We start from the raw sequence: 21,496 nt of genomic DNA on the forward strand, positions 1-21,496 counted from the left end.
CAAACTTGTTGCAACAATGTTGCTAACCTTTTTTGATATCAGAGGGATTATTCATTATGAATTTGTACCAACTGGACAAACAGTGAACCAAGTTTACTATTTGGAAGTGCTGAAAAGGCTGCACGAAAAAGTTAGATGATCTGAACTTTTCGCCAACAGTTCATGGCTCTTGCATTACGACAATGCACCAGCTCACATGGCGCTGTCGGTGAGGGAGTTTTTAGCCAGTAAACAAATAACTATTGGAACACCCTCCCTACTCACCTGATCTGGCCCCCAGTGACTTCTTTCTTTACCTGAAGATAAAGGAAATATTGAAAGGGAGACATTTTGATGACATTCAGGACATCAAGGGTAATACGATGACAGCTTTCATGGCCATTCCAGAGAAAGAGTTCCAAAATTGCTTGGAAGGCTGGACTAGGCGCTGGTGTCGGTGCATAGCTTCCCAAGGGGAGTACTTCAAAGGTGACCATAGTGATATTCAGCAATGAGGTATGCAGCACTTTTTCTAGGATGAGTTTGCGAGCTTAATTGTCAGACCTCATATTTGTGGAATGAATAAAACAAAGGTGGTGAGGCTTATTCATTCATTCCATAAATGTTTATTGAGCACTTACTATGTGCTGGCACCTTCCTGGGAGCACAGGGCAAGTCCTTTGTGCTCACACCCTAGGATAAGAGCAGACAACACAACAAATAAATGTGAAAAAGACAAACCAGTGACGAGGTTGGAGTGTGGGGGTCGGGGTGGGGGGTGTCTGTGTTTAACGGAGTGGTTTGGCATACCTTCCTGAGGGGCTGTCCTTTAAACTGAGTCCTGAAGGATGAGAAGAAGTTGGCCATGTGAAGAGCTGGGAAGAACATTCCAGGCAGAGAGGCAACAGCGAAACAATCCGCATGTAATAACAGGATTGAGCTGTGTGCTGCTCTTGTTCTCTTGACACTCCCATAACCCCATGATGAAGGCGGTACTATGATTGTACCCATTTTACATACAGGAAGACGGAGGCACAGAAAAGTAGTTTGCACAAGTGGTGAGCTGGGCATTGAGCCCAAGTGGTTGAGCTCCAGAGTCTGTGTTGCTGACCCTAGACTATGGTCCCTCTTGAGTAGGAAGGGCTTAGCATGGTGCCTGACACAAAGTAATAATCATTGCTCGTATTTATTGAGCACTTACATCCCTGCACTGTGATAAGTGCTGTACATGTATCAACTTATTTAATAAATGGTAGCTGTCATGTAAAGTTATTACTGAGTAATTATAGCCTCTGACCTCCTATTGTCATCTCTGAACACACCAAAAGCACTGAATCCAGGGGTGCCCGCCCTGCCTGGCTGAGGGTGCAGCACATGCCTGGATTGTTCGGAGGGAGACTGGCTTGGTGCCCACCCCTGTGATACATAAATGGGAGCCTCTCAAGACGCCACAAAGTCCACAAATGCAGGGACACCTTGAAGGGTGATACCCGAGCTATTTAAAGCCCAAACCCTTTGCAGCTTGGTCAAAGAGGAAGGCACTCACTGCTCTGCAACAGGCAGATATCCCAATCCCTCAGGGCCTCCCTGCCCCTGACTTCCACTTGCTGGGAAGAGTCTGGGGTCCGGGCATCAGGGCTGGTGCACTAGAGCTGAACAGACAGCTCCCACCGACACCAGGAGAAAGCCAAGTTGTCCCAAATCTGGGTTTCTGACTGAGCAGGCCATGGCCAGTGAAAAACAAGTCAAGCGAGCAGTTCTCTGTGTGGAGAGCAAAGCTGTCAAGGCCCTTCCAGGTTCGCTGTGGCCAAGGCAGGGTCCCAGCTGGGCTAAGGAACAGCTCCCAGGATACAGCGGGGTTAGAGGCACAGGGACACACCCACCTCTGCGAGAGTCGTGCTGCTTCGAGCTTGCTGCTCCCCTAATAATGAATTTCCATCAAATCTTAGGGTGCCATAAAGAAAACCCTTTCTGGAAAGACAGGACTTGGGCCAAGGTGTGTGTGTGTGTGTGTGTACACGTGGGATGGATGGGGGGAGGGAGGAGAGCAATGGCCCCTGTCAGACTGGACAATGCATATGTCAGACGTGATGCTGTGACTTCTAAGCCTGGGTTATAAAAAGGACACAGCTTCTCTGTTCTCTCTCTCTCTCTCCCCCAACCCTCTTCCTTTTTGGGTGACCACCCTACAACCCAGCCATCATGCTATGAGGAAGCCCTAACTAGGCCACACGGCGAGGTCCCCCTCTTACATTTCCTTAGAGGAACCGAGGTCCCCAGCCACCGGCCAGCACTGAGTGAGTGGGCCTTTAGATGATTCCCGCTGACACTGAGGGGGGCAGAGACAAGCTGTCCCTGCCAAGCACTGCCCAAAAGACAGGTGTGTTAGCAGAATAAAGGTGTGTGTCATTTTAAGCCTCTAGGGTGGTTTGTGATGCATTAGTTCACCGCCAACAGTGGGCACCCCAAAATGGTTATCACGGTACGAACTCAAACACTGGACCTGCCTGTGGGATTAAATGAGACTTTTATAATGTAGTGAAGACACAGGAGACGAGGGCAAAAAGGCAGATGTGGTTTCTGTCCATCTCCCTCCCCTCCTCCATTAGAGTACCGTCTGCCGTCATCCTGCTACGGCCCAGTGCTTCTGGCCAGGCCTAGCTTTGACCTTGGAGAACAAAATTAGTGTAAAACAGTGAGTCCCACAGACAGAGCAGCTGCCACAGAGTCCCAGCCTGTCCCAGCCAGGGAATTAGCAGGTGGGGGTCTCCTTCCGGTATCCTTAGAGTACCTAGCATGTCCTGTTAGGACAGCGGCTGGAGAAGGGCTTTCTCCTCAGGCTGGCAGGAACCTGGACAGGCGGAGATGTGGCCACCTCTGTCCCTCATTTGGGCTTGGCCACAGCTGTCGCGTGTCCTGCATTAAATATGTCAGCGCTCCGGGTGGACTGCAGCTGCCACCAGGCGCCCGCTCGTCTGCCAGGGCCGCTACACCTCAGCGCTGTCATCAACCTGGGCCCGAAGAAGCCTGGAGCCGGTCTGGGTCTGTCCGCAGAGCAGGCCATGGGTCCTCAGTGCAGCCGTCAGGGCTGGGTGCCAGGACGCTGAGGCTCACAGGATATGACCCAAAAAGAGCCATGTCCACAAATAGCCAGTTCAAGGTCCAGCATGGTCGGTGTCCTCTGAGAATGTGCTGTGGGAGGTCCAGAGAGGGGGTAGGTCAGGAAGCTTCAGGAGGGGCAGCTGGACACAGGGAGAGAGTGTTGTCGAGACGGGGGATAGGGATGGTGGGAAGAGGGCATGGGTCAGAGGGTCTGGAGGATGACCTCACAGGCTGGAAGAGGAAGGGGTCGGGGGACGGTTGTCTGCACAGTGAGAAGCAGGAAACTCAGAGCAAGTTCCGTGAGGACAGCCTGAGATCTGGGGCAGCCAACGGGCTGAAACAGCAGCGTGACTGGTTTGGAAGTCCCTGAAGAAACACCTTCCCAGTGAGAAGGGCTGTGGGTCGTGGACGGCCCACCCACCCTGCCCTTTCCCTGGTCTCCCAGCCTGACACAGGGAGGGTCCTCAGGGTCCAAGACACAAAGCCTTTAGGACACCTCCACCGAGCCACCTCAGAGACCAGGGAGGCCCCAGATGGTGCACGTTCTAGGGGTACTTTGGATTCCATCTTCCTGGGGCACTGAGCCCTGGGGCCCCTGTGATTGTCCCCTCCAAACCCACCCCAGGTACCTTGTCCCAGGCGTAGCCGGGATCATCGCAGGCTGATCCGAGAGTCCAGCTGCTGCAGATGCTCCTGGACGCCAAACGGAATGGTGGGCGTCCACATCCTGCAATGGGGGCGTGGGACACAGGCCAGGTTATAGATGCAATTGTGGCCTGCAGCCCCCAACACAGCGGCCCCCAAATCTCTCGTCCCATCCAGCTTAGCACCTTGGGGACTTTCCAACTGGCAGGACCAGACCAATGTGGGGGCATAGGGACAGCAGAGGCTAGGAACCCGAGACCCCTTCCTTTAGACCTGGTTCTGCTGCTGACTTGCTCTGTGACCTCAGAAAGGTTGGTTAACCTCTCTGTGCCTTATTTTCCTGTGTAAAATGAGTCTGTAAGATCCACCCTGTCCCTCTTAGAAGATATGAGTAATCATGTAATAAATGAAAGTGCTTTGAAAGAGTATAAAGTACCGGACATCAGACATCGTGGTAACACAGTAAGTTTGAGTCATATGAAACTGCCAATTTTGTAGGTCAAAATGGTTTATATAAGCAATTTCATATCGTTCAACCTAACATATTGACCATGTTCATGTACCAGACACTGTTCTACGTGCTTTACATATCTTGACTAATTTAAACTTTACATATCTTGACTAATTTAAACCTCACAAAACTGCTTGGGGGGTGGGTGACAGTATTATTATCACTCCCATTTTACAGACTGAGAAACTGAGGCCAGAAACTGCTTGCCCAAGGTTGCACATTGGTGAGGGACAGAATAGGATTTGAGCTGAGGGCTCAAGGAGCCACCCACTGGGGCCACTGAGACTTACGCCAGCGTCTTCACATGAGGGCACTTTCTCAGGCTGGCTGTGAGCTGCTGGGCCCCGGCGGCCGTGAACTTGTTGTACTGGACACTAGGGAGAAAAATCCATCTTGGGGCCTGGCCCTCAGGACCATCCAGCCCCAGACCAAGGCCACCTCATGCTCTCGACAACCAGACCTCAGCCCAGCCCTTCTCATGATGCCAGAGGGAACCCTAAGCCCCTGGCTGCTGCCACCACTGCGGAAGTTCCCATACTCACTCCAGGAACCGCAGGGACACCATGTCTGGAAGCACATGTGCCAGGCTCTCGGCTCCCGCGTCACAGATGCAGTTATTGTACAAGCTGCCAGAAACAGAAGTCAGGGCAGGGGCTGGGGTGCAGAATCCAGGGCATCCACACCCAGCTGGGATTACTGTCCTAGTTTACAGATGGGCAAACTGAGGCCGCTTCTCTGTGGTCACACAGTGAATCCAGGGAAGCAGTAGGACTGAGAGGACATAGCTTCCTGGCTGAGCCTTCCTGAGTTCAAATCCCACTTCTGCCGCTTGCTGCCTGTGTGACCTTTGGCGACTCACATAACTCCTCTGTGACTCAGTTTGCTCCTCCATAAAATGGGCATGATAGAGTAATTGTGAGAAGTAGTATGAGCTACTGCTGGTAAAACAAATAGAATGAGCCTGGCATGTGGAATGAACTAAATGTCAGCTCTGGCTATTACTACCTCGCAGGGGGATGTATGAGGGTTAAGTGAGATGCTGTAAAAGGTGTGACCACCCACTGCAGAGGTTCCCATATTCACTCCAGGATCCGCAGGGACACCACTGGGGTAAAGAGAAGAGAAAAGCCCAATTCCTGCCCAGCTTGGGTTTCTGTGGTAAAATCACAGCCACCATTTGCAGTGTTGAAAATAGCTCGACAGGTGTCGCTGAGGCTGACTTAAGCTGCACACTTATTCCTGAGCATGCTTTTAACAAGCCAGGTCCTGCTGTGGTTCTAATTTTAAGGCCATGGCTCTTCCATGACAGCCTCAGGGCGACACTGCAGGGCTGTCTGTAAAAGCAGCAGGTCTACACTGTAACAAAGTGGATTCAGGCTATACTCCAGCTATTCCCCGATGTCACGAGTTGGCTGGTACCAGGGTGGGCACCTGGCAGGGGCTTTGCAATCTCTTCCTGGGGTGGTCTTAGGACCAAGGAGGCCCTTCCTCCCCCCACAGGCAGAGGGTCCTTCCCATATTTTATTGATGCCAAGATGCACGTGTTCATATGTGAATAGCATTGAGATCAGAGTCTGTGTAATAATCCATGCAGTGTCATTGTATAATGAGAGCGTTTTATCCTCTTAGTGATGTCTTACAATGGATTCTATGAAATGTGAGGTTTCTTAAAGTATAAATCAGATCGGGTGTCACCTCCATACACCCCATCCACTTCTCCATTCACGGTAGAAAAACTGCAAACCTTCTCCTGGTCTACGAGGGTCTGCCTGCATGATCTGGCCTCCGCTTACCTCTCCCACGTCATCTCTCACCCTCTGTCCCTCATTCACTTTAGCCAGCCACAGTGGCCTTTCTGGCCCTCAAAGACCCAATGTCTTTCCCACCTCAGGGCCTTTGCATCTGCTCTTTGGTCTTCCTGGAATGCTGTTCTCTCAGAGCTTCCCACGGAAGGGGAAGGGCCACTTCCACAGAGGTGTCCTGACCTCCGTGGTGAGTTCAGTCCTCCCTACTGTACCTCATGGGCCCTTGTTAGTCTCCTTCCCAGCATGACTCACTTTTTAAAATATTTTATTTATGCATATGCCTACTTGATTGTTATGCAAAAAACTTGAAAGCAAGAAGCACTTCTGTTGTTTTCCTAGTTATAGCTCTAGCTCCTAGCACAGGTTCTGTCCCATGATGATGTTACAGAACGTCAGATGCGCTGCACAACTCTAGGAGGTGACAGTCATGTAGACCACGACTTGCCCAGTACACAACCTGTACAGCTGCATGCGGTGGTCCTGAACGAAAAGATAAAAAATGGATACATTGCCAACTACATGAACCAGATGCCATATCCCCTGGGAATCTGATTCTGGCTGTCCTTGGCAGGTGAAGAGGGCTGGGGAAGGAGAGGGAAGTTCCTCCCAGCCTGGTGAAAGAAGAGAGCTGGCAATGCTGAGCTGAATAACTGGGGCTCTGGTCCAAGTTCTCAGTTCCCTCATTAGCCCCTGGCACGACCATGGGCCAGGCTGAAAAGAGGTGCTATCCCGAGGCATACCAAAAGGTGGCAGTGTAAGCACTTCCCAGTGTGTGAGTTGCGAGAGCCAGACTAGGCTGGTCAGCCTTCTAGAAATCACCAGCGCTGGACTCCAGATAAAGCTCAGTCCCGACATACCCGGGGGGAAGAGGAACAATATTGATTGTGTATCAGGCCCAACACTGTACCAAGTGCTTTCCATACGCCACTGGGATGGTACCCATTTTCTAGATGAAGAAAGAGAGGCATTGCCCAACTCCAGGGGGTTGTGTTCATGAAGGACTTTAGGTCGATGCCCCCCTCCCAAGCTGTGTAACACCGATGCAAGAGAACAATTTGTGGTGATTGCTTCCCGGGTCCCAGTGTGTGACTTTGCAGCTGGCACAAAGGGGGTTCTGTGCCTCCCCCTGCTCGCTGGCTCAGCGCCTGACCCACCACGGGACCTACTCACCTCAGCCTAAGAAGGGTTGCAGCCAAGGAGGGCAGGGCCTCGGCGAGCTTGCAGGCACCCACGTCAGTGATGCTGTTCTGGGACAGGCTGCAGGGACACAGCGAGGGGAAGGGCTCAGGGCCAGACCTGTGCACACTCCTTTCCCCATCAGCAGCCATCGGCCACTCCCCCCACCACCCCTGGGGCAGAGCTGAGAAACTCTCACTTCCTCATGAGGTGGGCCAGAGCAGCTCACACGTGACAGTGGACCTCGAGGAGAGCTGTGAGTAATGAACTGAGAATGGCACAATGGGCAGACTTATGCTCACTCAATAAATAACAGCATACTATTAGGTCCTGTAGCTGAGTGGGATGGTGGGGTGAGCATGGAGATGAGAGAGAGAGAGAGGGAGAGAGAGAGGGAGAGAGGGAGATCTCCCCACCACACCTGTTTTATGATTTTATAGCATCCCCTTTGAACCACTTTTCAGCACTGTAATTAAATAAGTGTTCATGTTATTTGTGTTACAGCTGTGGGCTCCACACCCAAGGGGTTGGATGTGTTTCGTTCAGTACTGTATACCCTGTGCCTAGAGTAGAGCCAAGCACATGTAGGTGATCAACAGAAATGCAAGTGGAGGGAGGGATGAAGGGGGGATGAGAGGGAGGGAGGGAGAGAGGGAGGGAGGGAGGGGAGGCAGGGGAGGGAGGGAGGAAGGAAGGAAGGAGTAAGGGAGGGAAATCTAGCTTACAGTGTTACCCAGAACACTACAACAATCAAGGAAATCCCTAAGCGAATTCTGCTGAATTCTGTGGCCATTCTGATCACGGTTAAGAGGTGGAGTTTGGATAAACTTTGATGATACTTTCTAGGCTCAGTAGAAAAATCTTAGGATCTTCCTGCATCATATCCATCTCCTATCAGCTTTTTTCTTTTTAAATAAACATGTACTATTTTGATATTTTACTGATAAGTCCTAATCTACGTCTCTGTTTCATCTCCTGGTGTCAGTTTCTGTCACTAAACATTGTTTACTTTCATCACTATATACTTTATAATTGTGGATTTGTTTGTTTGCCTGTTTATGGTGTCTCTTCACTAGAAGACTCCTGAGGTCAGGGGCTGTGTTTGTTTTGTGTAAAGCTGGGTGTCTGGGCCTAGAACGGTGCCTGCACAGAGTAGGTGCTCCTTAAATATTCGTTGATTAAATTAATGATTGGATGCATAAGGGATTAAATAAAGAAATGAGTGAGTGGACGGATGAATGGATGGATGAATGGATGAGTGACTGAATGGATAAGTGAATGACAGAACACAAAAGCCAGCTGGCCTTGGGCGGTCAAACATAGCAGGAAGGGCAGGCCCAGCTCACTCACTTCAGTGTCTCCAGGGCTTTCAGCTGAGGGAAGGTGGCTGAGAGCTGCGCGACACCCTCGTCCCCAATCTTGTTCTCGCTCAGTGAGTCCAGGCTGCAGGGGAAATTAGACGGGGGGCCATCAGCCAGCACCCTGACCCTTCCTCTCCCTCCAACCTAGCAGTGGCCTCCTTCCATCCGCCCACCTGGGGACACACCATAGCAGACGTCTGCTCCCAAGCTTTCGAGAGCAAGTTTGCATCCCCCAGGGGTACCAAGTGGCCAGCCAGGGGACAAGGTTCTAGCTCCCAAAAGACCTGAATCCCTATGTTGCTTCCTGGGAGCCCCATGAGTTTTGGCAACTTTCTTAAGCTCTTGGGACCTCAGTTGTACCATGGGCTCATGTGCCCTGACCCACGGGGCTGCTGGGAGCAGCACACAAGGGGAAAAAAGCCTCAAAGGTCACAAAAGGATTCACCCTTTCTTAATTATTGAGGACTCCCATCTGTTGTCCCTTGCCTGTAGTGGGGTCATCTGATCCCTCCCACCAGATATGCTGAGGAAGCAGAAGGACCCAGAGAGGGGAGAGGGAAGAAAGGCCTTTCTCTTTGCTTGCGCCTCTGGGGCGGTTTGGGGATGTCAGAACCTGAGGCCGAGGGGAGGGTTCCAGGGTCTGTACTTACTCCAGATGCCGAAGGGAGGAAAAGGCCTCCAGGATCCTCACCAGTTTAGGGAAAGCCTGGCGGCCCAAGACAGGGCCCAGCCTAGGAGGCAAAGAGCAGAGGTAAGACCCTGAAACAGTCATGGCCCCTCGATTCTGCCCAGCTGGGGTGGAGACAGGGCGAGAAGTGAGGCCTATCTGAGACCACCTCCCCTTCCCTGCTCCCCAGTACCTTACCTCCCCTCACCCCTACCAGGTGGGACCCCCAATCCCTTCTTCTTTGGGCAGATTTCACAAAGTCCTTTTAAATGACCAGCTGGGGGCAGCCCAGCTTTCATGTCTGAGTGGGGAAGCCAGTTCTCACTCCTGCCAACACCTACATGCACTCTTCTCCTGCTCTGGCCTGGGAAAGCGGTTCCCAAATGCTGGCCTGAGGCTACTACCAGTCCAGAGAAAGATGGCGTACTTATTTGACATTGCATTTTAATAACAAATAGAACCATTTCTTGAGCACTTATTATGTGCCAGGTACAAAAGTGTGTCCTTCACTCAGATTAGATCTCATTTAATCCTCACAATGACTCTGAGCTAAGGGCCCCTCTTGTCCCTATTTTACAGATAGGGAAACAGAAGCACAGAGAGGTTAACTAACTCATACAAGGTCACACAGCCTGGATTGACATTTTGACCAGACTTCAAGGGAATGAGAAATTAAAGACAATGGCAGGCTGTTTTGTTTTTTACATATGCTTAAACATACTCAATATAAAGAAAGGACTGTCTTTTATTGTGAAATTATGTCCTGGGGAATTTTTTACATTAAAATGTTTGTTCTTTGACAAAATGATGGTGGTGTCAGCAGTAGTTCTTTTGCTTGATTGAATGAACTTACTGGATAAAAATTAAAAGATGGAAAATGCACACAGTCACTCAAATTCACTCTGAAATGTTATCAGTCTTTGAAATCCCAGTCTGGGAACCACTAACCTCAGTGAAAAGTTACAAGATAAGAGTCCAAAATCTGATTTCAATCTGGGCTCTGCTACTACCCTATCTTGGAGCCTTTTGAGCAAATCCCTTCATCTCTGAGTCTCAGTCTCCTCAAGTCTGGCCCTCAGCATATGAAGTTGTTGGAAAGATTAAGGAATCCATTCATCAAATATTGATTGTTTGCCTACTGTGTGCCAGGCCCATACAGAGCATGTCATGGAGACAGCCGTGTTTAAAACGGACAAAAATCTTTGCCTTCGAGGAGCTAACATTCCAGTGGGCAAGACAGCTCATCAAAGAAACTGGTAACCTATGTGGGAGACAATGTGTGATACGGAGAAAAGTACAATGGCAAATGGGGTGGAATTTAACTTTTAAAAACGGGAGTCAGAAAAGGCCTCCCTTGGTGAAACCCAGAAGGAAGTGAGGGCGTGGGCTGTGCAGGTATCTGGGGAAGAGCGTCCTGGGCAGAAGGCACAGCCATTGCAAAGGCCCAGAGGCTGGACCACGCTTAGTCAGACTGCAAACCAGCAAGGAGACGCATGTGGCTGGAGTGCAGTGGGCAATGGACAGAGTACGGGAGATTAAGGTGACAGGGCGAATGAGGGCCGAATGAGACAAGGCCTGTCTGTCAACAGAGCCCCTCAGGATCTGCAGCGGCTGAGCAGTCTGACCCACAGGCAGATGGGTGCCTGGGACAGTGGCTGCCAGTCAGACACCCCAAATAGTCCTTCTGTCTGTCCTTCCTTCCTTCCTTCCTTCCTCAGAACTTGCTGGAGGGGTTCTGGCCTCCAGATGTCTTATCTCCTGGTTCTGGGCTGTTCCACCTCACAGCCGCTGTTACCCAGAGCACAGTTCCGATCGTGAACCAGGGGCTTTTTAAGCTGAAAATAATTAAAGTCAGAGGGGCCCTCGATGCTTCTTTTCATCCATTTCCTCTTTTCAGCAACATTTTTATCTCTGCACAAATTTGGCAACCTGTGTCTGTTCAAAACAAGAAACACTTTTTTCTGGTGCGCAGGCGGGGCTGTGATCAGAAGGCGCAGACAGCTTGTGGGTGGCCAGCTGGGGACCTTGGGCAAGTTACTGAACCTCACTGGGTCTCAATTTCCTCCCCGGTAAGATGAGGAGACAATGCCAATCTCCCAGAATAGCTCTGGAAATTAATGAGATTATATATAAAATGCACTGAGCGCACTGTAGGTGTTTAATAATTCTTTCCTAATCGTGAGATGATTTTAGATTCCCTGACAAGCACCAAACACGCATTTAGGTGTTTCCTTTGTTGGAGCAAGCGCCAGGCTGACCTGACTTTTGTGACTCTGGATAAACAGTTTACACACTCCAGGCGTCAGTGTTTGCATCTGTTCAATGGGGAGATGAGAACAATAATTCCACCCCTCGTGGCCTCCCCCCACCCCTATTCCTACTCCTCTGCGGAGCTTTAATGCTTCAATAGCCTCCTCCAGGAAGTTCCCTAATCCCCAAGTCTGCACGGTCCCAGCAGGTGGTAACTGTCTGCTGACACAGGACTGACACAGGACTGGGGACAATGGCCTTGTCATCTGAGGAGGTCTGCTGAATGAATGACTGAATTCCAATGATCGTGTTCACCAGAAAATGGGCCAGAGAGCTTTACTGGCCCAGACTGGACATGCCCTAGTGGCTGGAAACTGGGACAAGAGAGTTAGAATGATTCTGGGGACCCATCTGCATGCATTCTGGTGGCACAAGCCCAGCTAATGCTGGAGAGGAAACTTCGTGAGGACCCGACACAATCCACCCTTTTGCTTACGCAAACTCTAGCTTCTTTAGGTCCCGGACAGCGGGGAGTTCCCTAGCTGTGTCTTCTGAGGAACTTGTTGTCCTAGAGAGAATGGGCAATGTTAGGTGGGAGCAAGCTCTCTGCCTGTCGCTGAGCCCCTCCCTATGTGTCCCAGGATGCCTGCTCCAGTTCCCCATATTCCCCAGAAAGACTGCCTTCCTATGGCTATGGTAACCCCCACCCCCAACCCCGTTAAAAAGAAAAACTTCGGGACAGGACGTTATCGAGGCACTACTGTGTGTGTCACAGAAGAGCCTCAGAGTGGGCACGTACCAAAACCCAGCCCACATGGCACATAGTAGGTACTCAAACAATGTACGGTAAAGGCACGAGTGAGACAGTTGTTCCATGGTTAAGTTTCCTCACCCTCTGGAACTTAGAACTCTGCCACCTATAAAATGGGGACAATATTGGCTCTGGCTGCCTTGAAAGGTGGCCATAGGTGTCACCTCTGTTACCAAATGCAGAAGGCAGCTCATTAACTCTTTGCAAGGGAGAGGATGACCCTGGCTTCAGCCGAGAAAGAATTAGATACGTGATGGCAAGTTTGGAATGGGACCAAGTGATATGTCCTGGGGGTTCTGCCTGGGTGGTGACAGCAGTGAGATTCGGGGCGGCAACTGCCAGGGGGAGGGCACGGGATTTCCCACAGGAGAGGAGGCACTGGAAGTGCTAGTGGCAAAGTAGATCCTAGGTCCTATACGGCTCCACCCTGCATGGCCTGGCCCACCTCCCATGCCGCACCCCCTCACCTCTGGATCTGTACGAGGTTGCCCAGGTCTTCCACATCCTTCATGGACTTGGCTTTGAAAGGCTCAATGGTGAACTTGTCTTCCACCGCCTGGAGTAGCGTGGCTTCCCCATGCTGCCGTAGGGACTCCCACAGCTCCACCGTGTCACTCAAGGCGGCCCTGTGGAGGGAGGGCCTCAGACCCAGGCACAGCGACTGGGCTAGACCATAATGGAGGGGCGGCTCCGTGAAGGGACGTCCTACCTGTTCAGATACTCTCCTTCCTCAGCTGAATCCCTAGCTCCTCCAGAAAGCCTTCCATGGACACTCCAGCCCTTACTGAGTCCTCCTTTTTCTCAACCCCCACCACCCCCACCAGTGGTTTTATTTCCCTTGTTGCGTTGGCTACCGGGAAGCTCAGTGCTAAATTCTCGGTTGAACCACTAGCATGGTGTAGTACCTTACAGTTTGGGTAAGGTTGGTTAGGGGGAAGGTGGGAGAGATTCTCTGGAGATTAGGCTGAAGTGACCAAACAGATCATAGAAGGATTTAAAGGAGCCAACTTAAGGAATTTAGACTTCATCCTAAGGGTGGTGGCATGCCTTGGAAGGGTTGTTAAGTAGGGGTGGAATATAAGATTCCAGTTCTGGGAAGGTTGCTCTGATGATGAAATGTAAAGTGGAGGGGAAGAGGAAAGAGTGGAGGCAGAGAGGTAGAGGGAAGGCTGTGGCTTTTACCTACACATGACAAAATGATGGCTTCATCAGGGATGGAGAGAAGAAAATGAATCTAAACGCAGACAGTATTAGATTCTAGACATGGCCCAGTGCCTGGCATATGGCGGCCCTTCAAATATCGATGGAAAGAATGATGCTGTCCCTCGCTGGCCTGTGTGACCTTGGACAAGCTGCTGTCCCTCTCTGAGCCTCTGCTTCCTCATCTTAAAAAAAGAGGGAATCACTTCTGCCCCAACCTGGCTGCTATACATAATAAATGAGAACCCACGGAGTGATCTCAGCATGGCACCAACACCAAAGCAGGTGCCCAGTGCACGAAGCCTCTTTCCCTAGCTGCTGCCCCCACCTGAAATGGGTGACACAGCTGAGTCCCACGAGGCTCCCCAGTCCAGAGGGGTCAATGCCAGTGTTACGGAGGTCCAGGGAGAAGTCGCGGCCCGCCGCCTGCAGGGTGCTGCCCAGCACATGGGTGTCCGGAGGTGTGAGACGGGTGCCCAGGAAGGAGAGACGGGCGGGGAGCCCCTGCACTACATGCTGCCAAAGGCCAGCATCCAACGCCTCGTGGGCACAATGTAGCAGCTCCAGCAGCCGCCCTGCCTGCAGTGTGCCCGGCTGCAGCCGCTTCAGGTACCTGGTGAGCACCTTCTGCTTTCTGTCCACCAAGGTGAGCGTCGCTGGCTTTGCCAGGGCTCCCAGGCAGTGGGCGCGAGGCTGGAAGACCAGTCCGGCCAGAAAGCGTGGCACGCCCTCCAGCCAGTTGTCATAGGGCCTCTTCTTCCTCGGGGTCAGTGCCAAATATTGTGGCAACTCTTTGTCCTTAATCTCACTGCTCAGAGCCAGCCACACGGCTCCCAGGAAACACTGCAGGAGGAAGCTGGGGAAGGCCAGCTCCGTCTCTGGGGCCTCAGGCACAGGCTGCAGCAAGCCTCTGGCCACAGCCCAGGCCCTCACCTTCTCCGACGGAAACTGGTCCTCCTGCAAGGTGCTGTGGTGCCTGCGACCCAGCTCCCAGGCCAGCCTGGCCAGTGCCTGCAGGGCCCCTGGGGGGCTGTCCCGGGCTGCTGGGCCTAGCAGGCCAACGTAGAGTCCCGTGAGCGTGGAGGGCAGCTCGGCCTCCTCTCCCAGCTCCAGGAGGGCCTTTGACAGCTGGCACACGGCCCGGCACACCGTGGGGTTGTGGCTGTGACTGAGGAGAAGTGGCTGGTCCTGGAGGAGCGCCAGGGCTCTCTCTTGGTGGTGAGTGGCCCCCGACCGCTCAAAGTAGCACAGCACATAGGTCTTGGCCTGCTCAGCTGAGAAGCCGGGCATCTGGAACAGGGCATCAGCCTTGCTCAGGCTCTGGGCCAGGCGGCCCCGGGTCCGGGCCGTGAGCAGCAGAGTGCAGCCTCGCAGCAGTTTGCGCTGGAGGAGGCCGGCCAGCAGCCCCCGGAGGGAGCGGGGCTCGGCCGCCGAGGGTCCGCATGCACTGTGTAGGGGGCCGTCCTGGGCTTCCAGCTCCTCGAAGGCGTCCAGGATGAGCAGGACGCGGTCGGGCCTCCTCAAGATATGACCAAAGACCTCATTGTCCACCGGCAGTGGCTGCGGGCCCAGGGAGAAGAGGTCGTGCAGGCGGTAGGTGTCCCCCGGCCGGTCCAAACAGTGGCAGGACAGGTGGAAGACAAAGTCGTACTGCGGCAGCTGGCCACAGGCCCAGGCCTGGCTCACCGCCCGGGCCCAGCGGCTTTTCCCCTGTCCTGCCTTGCCCAGCACGGCAATCACCTGCGTTTCACGTGGTTGCCGGCGGTCACCAGCAGCCAGCAGCACCTCGGCCAGCCCCCCGCGGGCCGGCTGCCGCTCTGCCCAGTCCAGGTTGGCCAGCTCCCTCTCCTGGCTCTTGCTGCTGCTCCTCTCCAGCCGTGCCCTCACCAGGTCCACCTCCACCAGGATGCCTTCTGGGCCTGCGGGCTCGGCCTGGTACTTGTCCCGTAGGGAGCGGCAGAATTGCTCCACACTGTCTAAAAACCCAAGGGGTGCATGTGTTGGGGGTGGGGGGAAGGAGGCTAGTGGCCGGACTGGCTACCATGAGGGCAGCTGAGAGGTCACCCTGGCTACCATCTCTTGCTTCCTATCCGTTCACCACACAATCTTCACCGACTGCCTTATTAGCTGCCTCATTCAGTGTCCCAGATGCTCGTTCATTGATTCATTAATTCCCATACCCATTCATTCACTCATCTTCTCACACACTAACCTCCTTCTTCTTTTGCTCATTTACAATAGGGAGGCCCTCGGTGGCGTGTTAAGAGTTAAATCTGTGGAGTCCATGTCTGTGGTTCAAAGCCTAGTCCCACCACAAATTAGTGTAATCTTGAGCATGTTATATACCCCACGATGCCTCAGTTTCCTCATCTGTAAACTGGGGCTAATACAAGGGTTGTTTGAGACATTAGTGATTTAATATAACTAATGTGCTTAGAAGAGCACTTGGGACAGAGTAAGCACTTAGTAACTTGGCCATTCTCTTATTCACTCCTTCATTCCCACCTTCTCTCATTCCCATACTCACCATCACCTTCCTCCTTCATCCCTCACTCAATCACACATTCTTCCCTCAACCTCCTAAACGAGGTGTTGTGGGGTTACTGAGGGGTAGGTCCTCAATAAATATTACTTAAGTGTAAGCGAGTGGCAGAATGAATGCTGAGACGATGGCGGACTCAAATGATAAGTGAATGAATGAATGAATGAATGAGCATGCCAACAAATGTGTTAAGTGAATGAGTGAAGTGAAGCCAGATTTGGGCTCTGGCCTCCAGCACTCTGGGCAGAGGGACCCTGCCACCACTCACCAGGCCATTTTGGAAGCTTGCTGGAGACCTCGGGAGCTGCTGGGCATTGGGTGGGGGGCATCTCATCCTCTGGAGATGAAGAAGGTGGGGTCAGAGTGAAGGTGAGGCGCACCCGGGGTCTTCCCTCCCTCTGGGGCGTTCAGTCCTCTGAATATCCAGCGGGAAGAGCCCACTTGGCCTGGGTGTCCCCAAGGTGGAGGTCACAAGGTATGACCCGAAGCTGTATCCTGCTCAAAGATGTCTTTCTTTGGCCAGCTGTACTTTTACAATTTTTTACCAATGTTTTAAAAATCACAGTATCTATGTAAAAAAATCAAGATTTGTAGATTCAGCTGACAGTTCAGAAGATCTGGCCACACTGGGCTACTTCTCCTGCTGGATGACAAGCTGGTGAAGGCTGGTGGCCGCATTTAGGTGGACATGGAGTCTCCAGTTGTCCCCCTTGCCCACCCTACCTGCCCTGTTTTACATAAACACAGCCGGCTTGTCCCTGCAGGAAGCTGTTTGAGGACCTGATCCTCTGAGGCAATTCCTTCCCCAAGGCCCTGAATCCTGCTTCCAGTGACTCTTACTGGAGGTCCTCACCTGTCGTACTTGCACGGGAGGTCAGGGCTGCTTCCGGCATGCTGGGCAGGTCAGTGGCAGATGGGGCGAAGGGGCTGGTGGAGCCGGGCCGCTCAGGGGTCTTCGGGAGGCTGTGGACAGCTGGGCTGCTGGATGGGGGTGCTTGGCTGGTCTGGGGCATCTCACCTACGTTGGGTGGGAAACGGATGTAAGAACAACCAGGTGTCTATCCAGGAACCCACGGGGTCACCCCATCCCAGATCAGGCTGTGGGGCTTAGGAGGAGAAGAGAACGTCCAAAGAAAGGCATTTCAGGATGAAGAGGAAAGAACTCTGCGGTTATATTGAGCTCCCGGAGTCTTGGTTTCCCCATCTGTGAAATGGATACAATCAGCTCATCAGGGAGCTTAGGGCAAGTGCTGCTATGACACTTTTTCTACTATATGGTCAGGGCTTATTTTCCTAGATGCCCAGAATGCTCCCCTGCTTCTAGGGCACCAGTGCCTTACACATGCCTTTGAAGGCATGCAACCTTCAAAGTATGCTCTTCCGCTGAGTGGAAGTATCCCCCGGCCTCATTCTCTCTCCCACCCCTAAGAGCCCAAACACATGCCTCCCCCTGGACAATTCACCACCTGTCAGTGTGGCAGTCAGAACATCAGGAAACAAGGCAATTCAGAGAAAGTTGTGCGAGGATGGTCACCAAACTGCTCACAGGTATATGAAAAGAGTAAGGGAGAGGCTCAGTAACTCCTGTGAGCATCTCTCAGTGTTTGGCTGGTTAGTGAGCATGTACTGATATTGGGATTTAAAAATATAATAGAGTGTAGGGGTGGCCGGTTAGCTCAGTTGGTTAGAGTGCGGTGCTAATAACACTAAGGTTGTTGGTTCGATCCCTGCATGGGCCACTGTGAGCTGTGCCCTCCTTAGAAAAAAAATAATAATAGTAATAATAATAAAAATATACATATATATAAAGTTTAATAAAAAATAGAAGAAAAAACTAACGTTCAGTGGGGGAAAATGACACAGACAGACGGCCACACCGCCACTCAGCGGGTCACTCACCCAGACCACCTTGGGGAGCTCTACTCCTCTGCTTTGAGTTTTGGGAAATGGGGAAAGGGAAAGGTATTCTGGAGAGGGAAGATCAGGAGAAGGTAATAGGCCACAAGGGGAAATGCAGGGGGGAAGGGGGAGAGCAGGATCCGGGAGCAGTGGGGTAGCAGGGAGAAGCGTGCGGGGCCAGGCCGCACTCACTCACCTTGGTAGATGAGTATACTGGAGACGCCTGTGCCAGCGCCTGAGATCTGCCAGAGCCCCTGGGGCAGAGTGGGGAGCGCGGGGATGATCTGGAAGGGTCCAGCCGGGAGACTCAGGCAGCTCAACAAGGAGCCGGAGGGGGGCGCTGTAAGAGACAAAGGCGTGAGGGGGACCGTCCACAGCACCGTTGTTTGCAATCCTGTTTTGTGAGTCTCTGAGTAACATCTGACTCCCTTTCTAAAGGGCTGCAATCTCCCGGAGCGTGGCTGCTCTGTCTGTCTTGCCCGCTGCGCGCCCCTAAGAGCCTAGCAGAATGTCTAGCACAGAGACGAGCTGCTTTCATAACTGATGAACGCGGATGAATTCCCTACTTGGTGGGGATTCCCTCTTGTGCCTCCCAGGGACCGGGTTCCTTCCAGAGCATGTTCTCTGGCACAGAAGGAGCTGACGGGGACCCCAAGGATGGGCCTGGCTCAGGCAGAAGTGGGTGACACTGGTGGGCAGCAGGATTCCTGTCCCTGGTGACCCCACCTTAGTCACTCCTCAGGCACTTCCCGGGAGGGGAGAAGCCCACCTTCTCTAAGCCCCTCACATACCGGGCGGCAGGGTGGTTTCCTCCGGCTGGGTCTGGCTGGATGCTGGATCCTTGCTGAACAGAGCAGGTGGTGACAGGCAGGGCAGAGCTGAGGAGTCACTCACTGGCCCCACCAGGAAAGTACCAGTCACCACGGGCATGGTGATGGGCTCGGCTGTGAGAAACGGGCCATGTTAGAGGCTGCATGGGATCTGGGTGGGTGCCTGGAGGGGCATTCCTGGGGTGGGGAGGGCTCCTGAGCAGAGTACATCTCTCTCCTGGCAGGTGGAGGAAATTCCTGTCTTCTTCTTAGCCCTGGGTGAAGCTGGTTTATCAGTAGCTGTTCTGTGCCCGGCAGCCATCTGCCCCCAGCCTCTCCCTGTGACCAGACCGGAGAACTTCCTGAGACGGACAGCTAGTGGTGGCCTCATCAGGCCTCTAGGGCTATTGGCCCAGGCCCCTACCACCTTCTATAGCCAGTCACAAAGTCCCTTGGGGGCCCCTAAGAGGCCCCAAGCACTTCCCAAAGAAAGGAACGGTTGTACCCCCATCAGACTGAGGCAGGGGTCTTTCTCGTCCATTTAATGGGGAGATCTAAGAGGGTAGCCTTCCCTATCAGACTGGGGAAAGTACTTCTCCGTTATTCCGGCATCTTCCTGGGCAGGACCCTATCTCCCGCATCAGACCGGAACTCTCTGAGGGCGGAACTAGGCTTCTCCCATCAGACTGGTAGCCTCTCATCCCTCAGTCTGGTGCCCATTCAGGGGCTGGCCTTTCTACCTTTGCAATAACAGTGGAAGGGAGGGGAAGGGAGGGGAGGGGAATGGAAATGAGGGGAGGGCAGGGGAGGGGAAGAAGCATCTGGTGGGAGAAGATGGTGAGCTTGGGGAAAGAGGGTCACTGAGGCATTTGAAAAGAGGGTATTTAGGGAAGAGGCTTTGTAGGAGAAACTGAGTCTCTTAGCAACCCTTGAAATGCACAAGCTATGGAATCATGATCTTGGTTTCAATCTCAGTTCCACTTCTCACTAGCTGTGTGATCTTGGAAAAGTGGTCTCACCTCTCTGAGCCTCAGTGTTCAAATGCCAGTTTATAGAAATCTCCCTGGGCCCACCCGCCCTGCTCACCGAGCTTTCTGTGCTTCAGGTCCGCAGGCAGCTCCTCTGGGAAGGCTGCAGAGAGAACACAGCGGTTATCAGCCCCAGGGAGGGGTATTCCAAGCCAGGAGGGGCTCCTGGACCCAGCAAGACAAATAGCTTTGCCTTACATGGCTGGGAAGTGGCCGTGGGGGTTCCCATTCCCTCCCCTCCCATTGACCATTCCAGCCCCCCTCATCTATCTGCTGGTGTCCAAACCCTACCTCGAAGCTCGCAGGGCAATGAGGCACTGGAGGTGGCAGAAACACAGATGTGACAGACAAGATGAGTTTGAGTTAAAAAAAGTAATAAAAACCTGCTTTTGATCCCTTCCTAGCAACACAGACTCTCTGAGCCTGTGATTTCTCACCTGTGAAATGGGGGTGGGGATGGATGGGGTCAGTGATTCCTGTTTTGCAGGAGTGCGTTGGAAATCAGTGTGTGAGTATCAAAGACTTAACACATCCATGGAGAAAATCCCTATGTGTCCCTTAGCCAGGGGTAAACGAATTATGGTCCATCCACCAACGAAATGCCATCCTCTGTAAAAGGACCAGGATGCTGAAGGATGTAAGGGGAAGTGTACTAGTGTCTGCAATGCACTTTGAAATGTTCCCAATATAAAATGGATGGATGGGTGGGTGGATGGATAGAGGGATGGACAGACGGACAGAGACGTGTTAAGGCAAATATAGCCAAATGTTAATTGTAGAATGTAAGTGGTAGGTATACACGGTTGTTTACAGTACAATTCTTTCACCTTTACTGTATGTTAAAAAAATTTCATAATAAAATGTTGGGGGAAATATTTATCAAATGTAAACAATAAAGAAAGAAAGGAAAGAAGGAAGGGAGGAAAAGAGGGAAAAAGGGAGGCAGAAAGGAAAGAAGAAAGAGCCCCCTGGAGGCAGGACAATTCTCCATCAGTGATACAGAGATGACCCCTCCAGACACAATAAATGAAGAAAATCTGGTACAGAATAGTGTGGGTAAAAATGTGGTCATTGATGTAAAAAGTAAAAAAAAAAAGCTGGCATATAGATAAATAAAATATTTCTAACAAGGCAAAAAGGAAACTGGCAACAGAGGTGGTCTTCAGGGAGGGAAATTGAGGGGCGAGGGAGACAGAGGAGGGGGGGAAGATTTTCTTTTCCCTGAATATTCTTTGCACATTTTGCATTTGTATACAATGCACCTGTTTTACCTGTTCAAAAATAAATTGGTACAGGACTTACACATGGTCTGGCACATAATATGCACTCAATTAACTGTTATACCCATTTTACAGATATTTTCATTCAACAGATATTGATTGAGGTGCTACTGCACGCCAGGCATTGTGCTAGATGCTGGGGATGTAAGAAACACAAGGTCCCTGTCCTCACCGTGGGAGAACTAGGCACAAGGCAATAAATCAAGTAAGTCCTAGATTGTGACAAGTGCTACAAGAGACACAGACAAGGTGAAAATAAATGAAAAACCTATGTGAAAAGGGTGGTCAAGGAAGGCCTCCAGGAGGAGGTGACAGGTTAGCCAAGACCTGAAAGATTTGAAGGAACCCATCACAGAAAGAAGTGGGAGAAGGGTATTCCAGACAGAGAGAATAGCAAGTGCAAAGGCCCCAAGGCTGGGAAGGGCACATGG

General features: G+C 52.1%; 1 protein-coding gene across 4 annotated transcripts in view; it reads right to left on the minus strand.

Moving 5' to 3' along the window:
- Positions 1-2,489: 2,489 nt before the first annotated feature.
- Positions 2,490-21,496, minus strand: part of CIITA (class II major histocompatibility complex transactivator) — a 45,953-nt gene continuing 26,946 nt past the window's right edge. For 3 of the 4 annotated variants that reach the window (XM_074322573.2, XM_019714063.3, XM_019714062.3), the window contains exons 6-20: positions 19,844-19,888; positions 18,740-18,892; positions 18,145-18,288; positions 16,903-17,067; positions 16,318-16,386; positions 13,836-15,483; positions 12,775-12,933; positions 11,993-12,064; positions 9,230-9,310; positions 8,569-8,661; positions 7,213-7,299; positions 4,780-4,863; positions 4,528-4,611; positions 3,711-3,808; positions 2,490-3,171 (exon numbers count right to left, since the gene is read on the minus strand). In XM_074322573.2, coding sequence (XP_074178674.2) covers positions 3,733-3,808; positions 4,528-4,611; positions 4,780-4,863; positions 7,213-7,299; positions 8,569-8,661; positions 9,230-9,310; positions 11,993-12,064; positions 12,775-12,933; positions 13,836-15,483; positions 16,318-16,386; positions 16,903-17,067; positions 18,145-18,288; positions 18,740-18,892; positions 19,844-19,888 — 2,960 coding nt within the window. In that variant the 3' untranslated portion in view covers positions 2,490-3,171; positions 3,711-3,732. Of the gene's footprint in view, positions 3,172-3,710; positions 3,809-4,527; positions 4,612-4,779; positions 4,864-7,212; positions 7,300-8,568; positions 8,662-9,229; positions 9,311-11,992; positions 12,065-12,774; positions 12,974-13,835; positions 15,484-16,317; positions 16,387-16,902; positions 17,068-18,144; positions 18,289-18,739; positions 18,893-19,843; positions 19,889-21,496 lie in introns of those variants that run through there. The other variant, XM_074322574.2, reaches the window with a different exon arrangement.

Source organism: Rhinolophus sinicus, chromosome 10, assembly GCF_057876585.1.
Source record: "Rhinolophus sinicus isolate RSI-liver-muscle chromosome 10, RSI-T2T, whole genome shotgun sequence".
In the NCBI taxonomy this organism is placed as follows: Eukaryota; Metazoa; Chordata; class Mammalia; order Chiroptera; family Rhinolophidae; genus Rhinolophus; species Rhinolophus sinicus.